This window comes from Sylvia atricapilla, chromosome Z (genome assembly GCF_009819655.1).
Source record: "Sylvia atricapilla isolate bSylAtr1 chromosome Z, bSylAtr1.pri, whole genome shotgun sequence".
Classification (NCBI taxonomy): domain Eukaryota; kingdom Metazoa; phylum Chordata; class Aves; order Passeriformes; family Sylviidae; genus Sylvia; species Sylvia atricapilla.
In genome coordinates this window covers 31,181,597-31,191,118 of record NC_089174.1, presented here as the reverse complement: position 1 = coordinate 31,191,118, position 9,522 = coordinate 31,181,597, and the positions used below count along the sequence as shown (strand labels likewise).

The 9,522-nt window shown below is 37.6% G+C and overlaps 1 protein-coding gene across 1 annotated transcript in view; it reads right to left on the bottom strand.

Annotated features, from left to right (window-relative positions):
• Positions 1–1,377: 1,377 nt before the first annotated feature.
• Positions 1,378–9,522, bottom strand: part of RORB (RAR related orphan receptor B) — a 42,649-nt gene continuing 34,504 nt past the window's right edge. Inside the window, exons 7-10 of the mRNA XM_066338498.1 lie at positions 8,620–8,727; positions 7,406–7,516; positions 3,240–3,352; positions 1,378–2,748 (exon numbers count right to left, since the gene is read on the bottom strand). Of these exons, the coding sequence (XP_066194595.1) occupies positions 2,593–2,748; positions 3,240–3,352; positions 7,406–7,516; positions 8,620–8,727 (488 nt within the window). The 3' untranslated portion in view covers positions 1,378–2,592. The remainder of the gene's footprint in view (positions 2,749–3,239; positions 3,353–7,405; positions 7,517–8,619; positions 8,728–9,522) is intronic.

Sequence of the window (9,522 nt, the reverse complement as noted above, 5' to 3'; positions counted from 1 at the left end):
GCAATTAAAACTGAGCACTTCAGGAGTTCAATATGATTTGATTTTTTCCCCGATAAATCTACACAAATAGTACGTAGACATTAAGTTTTGATATACACATACTTGAAATCTGGGATACTTTTTGTGGATTTGCCATACAAGGGCTGCAAACAGGTAAATCACCTTATAAAGGAATGTAAGTCTTACAGTTAAGAGTGGTATAAAGAAGCATCAAGAGCATTGCTTTATTACGTTAATTGTAGACATTTTAAGGTAATCACTTAAGAGAAATGTGCTCTGAATTTGGAGTAAAAAAGGTAACTTTAGTAACTGCTGTTCTACAGGGTTAAGCAATTTTGATGAGTACGTCACATTTGCAACAAAATTGTCACAACTAAATTTGCCGGACAGATTTCTTTTTTTTTTTTTTTTTTTTTAAGTTGTAATGGACCTGCACAGAAACACTTATTAGTTGAGAGTTTTAACTACTCTTGTACCTGTTCTGGCTTTGCTAAAACAGAACAAATAAACCAATATTCTCTAGACTTGATTCTGCCACAAAATACATATGCAAACTTGCAAACTGACTGATGAAGGCAAGGGAGAGCTCCACAAAGTACTTGAAATAGCCTGTGAACTATATGCTCATGCAGAAAAGAGAAGCTTGAGAGCTGCAGAAGGCATTAAATTATCACTAAAACAGACTGATTTTCTTCTCACCCTAGGGCCCACTTGTGTCCCTGTGGGCTCCCTGTGACACTGCCCCTCCATGAGCCTGGCAAATGGGCAGGTCCTTTGTGCTTCCTCTTGCCTTGCCTCAGATTGCACTGGCTTCTGCGTGGTTTGAAATAAAGAAACACAACTGCTTGTGATCCTGCCTTCCCTTCCTTTCTTCTCTACTACCTGGTTATTCTTATTTCTGCTCTATGCCCTCTGCTGGCATCCCAGGAGGAGACTGTTCTGAAAAAGTTCACAATGGGTAAAAGTGGTGGTAAAGAGAGATGCAGCAGAAACTGAATCCCTCTTTCATAGCTAAATCATCTGAGTTTTGTACTACTGGCAGAATGCAGATACATTAATAATGACTGCTGATTAAACTTAATTAATCCACAAGATTAAGTCCATGGCAGAACTTCCACTCCCCTCTGTGTTTGCCTTTGGTTTTGCAAGCAAATGCATGTACAGTCAATCCAGAGACAGACAAAAAGAAAGATCCAATCCTTCGCTCCACTCCTGAAATGCATCTAAAATAAATCCTATATATGCATATATATATATACACACAGTTATATATATACACAGTTATATATATACAGATATATACATACATATATGCATGTATTTAAAACACATACAGATGTATGAGTGTAATGGAAACCATCATTCCCATCTAGATGATGACTGTCAGAAAGAGTGACAATTACACTGTCCTTTGTAACCATGAGCTTCATTTACTTTTGACTTTCCTCCTACTTCCTTCCTTTCCTTCCTCTTCAGAGATACAATTTAGGCTTGCTATGATTTTTTCACTGTGCTTACTACCTATTTTTCTAATGAGTTTAGCAAAAAACAAACCAAGACTTGAAGCTACTTTTCAAAGCAGTATATATGAGACAAAATCATGTGTGAAATCAGAGAAATCTACATATGGGATTGTCTACATTTTCCCCCCATGTTTCAGATACTTTACTGAGATCAGTTCCTTCTGTGTTCACTTTTATATAAGTTTTATCCCTGTAACAGTGAAAAAACAATTTTAAAAAGCCAATCCTATTTCTCTTTTCACTAAAACCATCCAGACAAGGCTTTTGCACCGTTGATACATTCCTGATGTTCGATTTACACACAGCACACATGCACTACATTACACACATCTCAGAAGTGATCCTGTCATTACACATTGGCAGCTGACAGTTTAACTCCGGCAAAGCAAATCTTGATTGCCCAAAGTAAATCTCATACATTACTTGGAGAGTAAGAGATACATGACAGCTGGGTTGAGCATCCTTTAAATGTAGGCATGTGATTTTAAGTTACAGCATGTATGCATATAATGCATACATACATATATACATACATACATATGTATATGTATATATATATGTGAGTGTGTCTTCCATATATGCACCATAATTTCCAAGACAGCTACAACTTTCCACATGCATTAAACTATCTAAAAACATAGAACTAGGCAGTCTAATAAGTGGAATTTTCTTAAATTATATTTGAACAATAAACAGCAAGAGTAATACTGCGAAGTACTGCTCTATTATCATGTATATCTACAATAAAATTCTAGGAACAGTTGCCTCCCAAAACATCCCCCAATAAAAGTAAAAAAAAAAAAAAGGTAACACCCAGTGTCCTATATTTGTATATTCATTGTCAGTTCAAAAATGAAAAAAAAAAGTAAACAAAAGAGAGAAAAGACATCCCCACTCAGAGTTGCATATTTACATTCTTCAAACTGTAGCGGTGAAAAATAATTCTATTAAGTGCAGGACATTCCTAGTGTTGCAGTAGTGACATTTTTAATAATTTCTTCATGAAAACATTTCTTTTTGTCTTACTAGTGATGCATTCCATGACTACGTGAAAATTCTATTATCCCCTTCACTTGCAGCCAGTGGTTGAGTCTGGATTGAAAAGCTCCTTGTATAATGGAGGAAACAGTGTGTTCACTATGTCTGGATGAGATTGCTTAAATACCTGTAGTTTCTCTCCGTGCAAGTTGCAAAGTGCAGTAATTGTTGGTATCTTGGCTATTAACTGTAAGACATTGAAACAAGAAAAAAAAAAAAAAAAAAAAGGAAGAAGATGGAAGCATATTTTACATAAATTACACTTTCCAAAATGAACTATATAAGCATCTTTCTGAGAAACTGAAAGCCATACTCCAAGTTCCATCAAAACCATCCAAAGGACTTGACATTGTTCTTACTATAAGAGCCTAAAAACATGTGACCCCAAAGTTTTAGTCAAAAGCCAAAAATGCATTTAACAAGGAACAGCCTCAGTGAGCACTCTTTTAAGGCAGTTGCATTCTTTATAGGGTATGAATTAAAATTATTGGTATATTGAACAAAAAAGGGAGTAAGAGGCAACAGGGACAAGAGTCAAACAAACCTGTCTTCTGTGCATGGCAATCACATGATGCATTTCTTTCAGCTTACATTAATGTGGCAATATATACAGAAATGGCTGTGGAAAGAGAGGAGTCATGCTTGTGGACTGCCTGATATTTTGTTTAAAGATCTTACCTTTGTCAGTGTCTCCTCGTCGAGGTGGTTCTTCTGAATAACATGTTGAAGTGCAAAGTAAATCTTTTCCTGAAGCTTCTGGACCTTCCTTGGCTCTATTAACCAGGCTCGATCTGGGAAAAAGGAAAACAAAAGTTAAAGAATGCACAGGTGTGGGGCATGTTCACAGTGCACACAGGGTACTGTGCTGGCAAGTATCCACAGGCACAGTGACTCTCACGAGGAAGGACTACATGGTAATTAAACACATGGTTTCAGAGGAGAAGTGTCTCAACTCATTAAAGGATCACCTGAGCACTTCAAATTAACACTTACAAAACAACCAGGAACACAGTGTTGTTTCTGCATCTCTTTGTTTTAAACAGGATGCTAGGCATAAAGATGGGAACAGAAATGAAACATGCCTCAGCATTTTATTATTCTCTGTTGGTACAGTTTTCTAATTTCATACTGGCTAGGTGATAAACATGTCATGTTATCTCAGTGTCTTAATACATAAATAATAAATTTTCTGATCAAAACAGTTCTTTGAAAATAAGAGAATATAATTATTCAAGCATTAATATATCTTATTATTTACTAGGCTAGCATTTTGAGACAAAATATATTCTAAATAAAAAACCCCTCCTTCCTTCAAAAGAATTTCTTCAATAATTTAAAGAATTTCAAAGTGCAAGTTCCTTATTATTTTAAAATGCTCTCTTTTTATGCAACACAAAATAGAAGATTATCTGGAAGAATAACAGCTACACAGTTGTTTTAAAACCTACATGGCTTTTACTGGACTCAAACCCCAGGTGCAGGAGGTTGTCCTTACAATCTATATTCTCACAACTCATAGATTCTGGAGACAAACACAGAAAGAGAAGTAACAGACCTCAAGACAATCCAAACCCACTAATGCAGAGTGCTTGCAGCACCACTGAACCTTCTGTTTTATCACACTGCAAACCGTGTTTTTCTCCCTCAATCCAGACCAATTCTTGGGTATAGATTTTAGCTTTCTATAGGAAATAGGAAAATTTCTTTTATCACAGGCATGAATCTTCATGTACAAATCGAGAAATTCAGCAAAAACTCCTTTCACTTTTCTTTCCCTCACACCCCATCACTAAAGTAAGCCACAGAAATTATTTAAGTTAACCACTTCAACGAGCATGTGTGGCACACAGGCTGGAACTGACAACATCTCATCACAGGAGTAGCACAATTCTGCCATTTGTCTGACTGTCTCTGGGGAGGGGTGTGTGAGAAGCGCTGACTTTCAAGTACTGTGAAAATAGACAAAAACCCACCTCAGCTACTTAACAGATGATCAGGAAAAGAAAACAGTATTTTTTAAATGTTAGAGAACTGTGGTCCTTGAAGGTAGGCCAATGGATCCTGTGTCATCAGTGGCCATAGAAACAGAATTAGCTGAGAACACATGCATTTTCTACACAATAAGCACACAGTAATGTTTAGACTTCACAGGTTAGGCACCAAATCTTATGCTATTGCAAAACCCGGCCTTTAAATAGTGTTAAATTAATGCCTATTGTGGCAGACTGGAGCTAGAAAGATTTATCACGGAGACCAATCCCTTAAGGTTTACCTTTCTGTCACAAGAATAAGCTTAAAAATAGACAGAGGTGGTTGAAGCACAGGTTCATCACCCACTTGTCAAGAAACATGCTGTATTTCACACCAGAGTTCTTAAATTCATGACAAGAGCTAGGTAAACCTTTTTAATGGAACCTTTTAAACCAAAGTGTTGTTTCTGGCACCTGAACATCATCTGTAAATTTGGCTGGAATTTCATAGGTAACTCTAGCTATACTAAGAAGTTAAGAAAAAGTCAATAGAACAGTGACCACCTTTAAAGGACATAAGAAGCAGTGACTCAATAGTGTACTTTTCCTCTTGGGTTTTGAACTTTTCCATCTCTGAAGAGGACACAGACCACTAGGCTAGAGAATAGTGTAGGAAAGAAGGTAAGAGAGAACTCAGAAACAAACAAGATCTGCTTTTGCTAAAAAAAAGAATATGGAAAGAAGGAACATAGCAAGTCAAAGTTTCAGGAGAGGGTCTGGCACAAGGGAGCAGCCATGTTCCTGTCTGATCACGTGCCTCTTTTGTATGTTTGCAGGCAGAGATGCTTCTGCAGCCTCTACTGGATTTGTACATTTCAGCCTTTGAAAGCACAAATCAAGCTAGAGAACCACCTTCAAGCAGTGTGGTTATGTTGATTATGTCCACCATGAAACGGAAAATCCAGCTTTGTGGTCTGAATTAGATGGAAAATGGATGCGACGCTGGCCTTTGCAACTTTTGCAAAACTACCGGTGAATGTTACTCATGAATGTTGTCAGGTCCCCTTACTCCCAGGGGACCACTCTGGTTTCTGTAAGCTGCCTAAACACTGAGATCAGGGCTGCAAGAATCACCTATCAGGTGGTGACTTCTGCAGAAAAGAAGCCTAAATATGAGTACTTCCTATACGGAACCTTTGTAAGCTTGTGTTAGTTGATGAAAGGACTGGTGTAGCAAACTCTGTGAAGCAGTGCTTTAAGTTTTTAAATTTGCTCCCATGATGAAATTTTATTGTGAAGGAACTAGAACATCAAGTGGAAGGAAGTATTTCATTCTCTATTCACTGTTACTGTTTTTTTAAGAAAATAAGTAGCATGTTTCAGTATCAGTTAATTCTAGACAGCTTTCTCTGTCTTCCTACTCTTACATGTCCAGCTGAAATAGGAGTTATTTAGACAACCCAAATTTACATTGCTTTTCAGATTGCTTTCAGGCCCATTCTGCTGCAGCCCACCACTTCCTTCTTGTTGTGTCTTAGGATTAGTTACATGTGCTCACAGACTACAGAAATAAGCAGTCTGCATGCACCAGACACCTTTGCTCCTTTTTAAATGTTTTTCCTTAGCTAAAGCAATAGGAGACACTGCATGTATCCTCCAGCTTGCAAACTGAAGGGACACATGCAGAACTGCAGAAATTAATCAAAATTTTGATTCCATCTAATTTTTCCAGCAGCTAGCACCCTCTGCCACCCACCTAGCTTTGGTCTTTTCCAAATGAGAGAGAAATGATGGGCAGAGACCCACTGGGACATTGCAACTCTGCAGTCCCAGAGAAAGTCAAGACATCTAGGTGAGATGAGGCGGCTCTCACCCCTGCACACAGCTGAGATACCTTTGAGTGTTTCAATATTTGGAGGGTTGTATGTGCAATATTTTGGCATAACCCCATGAAGAGTCACTGGCTCAACTACTTCAATTTTGAGCAGACGATGGCAAGAACTGCTCAAAGTAAAAAAACCATAAAGGAGTAGAGTCCTTTCAGTAGGTGTTAATGATGAGAATGAATGTGTTGACACCATCTGTGATAGTCTAACTCTGACTAACATAATCTTCAGCACAGATGTGCAAATGGACAAGGTGACCTAGAAGAAGTCTTCAGCAGAAGAAGTTGGAAAAATAATTCCTGGTGTGGCTTTTTTGTAAGGCGATTTAAGAGGTTACCCTGAGATGAAACTGTGTGTCTACATTCCCTAAGGTATATTTAAAAATCCCACACTAAACTGTGAGCTTGTGTACTAGATCTACCTTCTGAGACAACTTAATCACAACTCAATCCAAAGTCTCCTCTGTGGTCAGCCAGCCACCACTCTCTTAAATGCATGCTTGCCTGTGTAGAGTTATGATACATAAATACATGAAAAAGAGCATGCTGCACTTCTAACCACTACCTCTCACTTGGAACTAAGTTCAGACAAGACTGCACACCAATTTTTACTGCTTATGTTCTCATTCCCAAGAAAAAAGCCCTTCACAGTTATGGACTCTACAGCCTACTCAGGGTGGTGAGTTTTGTGGTCCCTGAAAAAGATAGGAGGAATAGGCACCTCCTGAATAACATGCTTCTCTTTAAGAGGTCTGGAGGAAGGCCAGCCTGCATTCCTTGTCACACAATCCTGCTCCCTGTCTGTTACACTTTGGATCTATTTCCAGTCTATGTAATTCCTGATGGTATATTTGGCTAATTCAGGTCATCTTCCACTGTTTAATATATTGCTTAACATTATTTGATGCAGCTTAAACAGCTATTTAAGTAGGTAGAATTAAACATGGATAAAGAGAGAAAAAACATTAGTGTTTGGAATGAAAAATTACCTGGTGATATCAGAACAGCAGATGAAAACAAGGCAATCTCCTCCTCAGTCAGTTGTAAGGAACATAAATTCTTTGCAAAGTCAAATGCTTCATTTACCAGATCATCAGAACCTGCAGACCAAAGAGGACAAAACCAATGCTAGAAATCAGCTCTTCAACCTGCAGGGATTGTTTTGGTGTCAAAAAAACTTGTTCCTGACTTTCTGTACTGCTAAAGCAAGTGCTTTCTGTTAACTATTAAAATTCCACGTAACCCAAAAATGGCACTAAAAAGTACACTGAAACGAAAAAATTACCAAGAATTAGGGTAAGTACAAAAATTGCACAGACATCTTAGAAGAGAATATTCTTTTCCCAATGTTGCAAGAATTAGTATTTCTAAACAGGTATTAAACCTAAGGCAGAAGAAGGATCAGCCCTAATAACTTACATATATGATTTTACTAATTAACAGTACAAATGTTTATGAAAATTTACAAAAGCATGATAAAGATAAAAAAAATCAACCAATACACATTTAAAAATGCTTTAAACTTATAAAGAAGTAGTATGTTTATGATACAGACTAAGAAGAAAGAAAAAAAGAAAAATATATACATTTGAAGGCAGTATCTCTCTTTGAGTTTGGTCCTGAATCAATTTCTGATAATATCAGTCTGATGGATGCACAAAACACAAATGTTTAACTATTAACATTTCAGGTAGCACTGAATACCATGTTGAGAAATGAGGTAATTTTTTCAGTACATGAGCCTGAATGAGGTTACTTAAAAATTTTAGGCAAAACAGTATTTTCAGCAAGTTGTACCTGTTCATTATTTTAGTCTCCTCATTGCTGGGGCTAAAAAAGGCCTTCTGCATGACACAGTTAGTGGGAGGGATTTGATATATCAAGGGGAATGTATAGTAAAGACAACAGTAAAGATAAACTGCTTGGCTCCTGACATAAACTCATGGTTCATCACAACTTCAGATGGCAAGAAATGTATGTGGAAAAAACCCTCTTGTTGCTTGTTGTTATTAGAGAAAAACACCTACCATTGCTAGCAGCTAATGAAGTCACCTTTTTTTTTTTCTCTTCCAAACTAGATATTTGGAGACTTGGCGATGCAGCATTTACTGGAGATTTACACTCTGGGTCACTGTTCTCATCAAGACAAATTTCTTGCTACGTGTCTCAATGTAATTAGTTGGAAAAAAGAAGAGCAACATACCCAAAGCTTTAAACATTTGCATCCCTCCATACTTTCCTTCAAACAGAACAGTATTGTTAAGTGGGTTGAAGGCACGGCACATTCTCACCAAAACCACTTCCAAGCAGCCTAGCGGACAGATAAAAAGAGCAAAGGTACCAGGTATTATTGCTTAACATCAGAGTACAGGAAATCTCAAGAAGATATTTACGAAGCCATCAGTCATTAAAAAATCAGAAGGGACAGGCATTCTTTGAAGACATGTAGATCATACATCTATGAATGAAAGAAAAAATATTTCTGTCTGCTTTGAGTAGAGAAAGGGGTCATTTCTGGTTCAGTCTAACCACCTTTTCTACAGGTTGACTTTTTCACCCTTTGCAGAAAAGTAGCAGCCTGGACAGAATCTGAACTTAGATCTTGGGCAAAAAAAATCAGTTTGAAATACTTTATTCTGAAAAATAGGCATTTATTGAAACTCTTTTTTAAGTTTTATTAAGCTTATTAAGCGCCTTGTTTTTTTTTTTTTTTTGTAACAAGCAGCTTCACTCAAGGCATATAAAAATCCCAGCTTTGCCAGTCAAATGAAGTTTTCTAGGGGTGCACTGGTATCTGCAGGATTTTCAGTATTAGCATGAGATTAAAAGAAATAGTTTTTGTGCTATAGCTCTCTTTTTCTAGGAGGTTGCCTGTGTGATACAGGGTGCATCTCTGTATCACTTTTCTTCGCAGCTGTGCCCATCATTAGAGCCCAGCCTCTCACCAAGACACAGTCATGGTGCTCCTAACACCAAGGTTGTGGGTTTGATTCCCCTATGGGCTACTCAAGAGCTGGACTCGATGATCCTTGCTGTATCCCTTCCACCTCAGAACAGTCTGTGATTCTGATTTGCCACTGAGTTTAGCTCAGCTGGTGGCAGTATG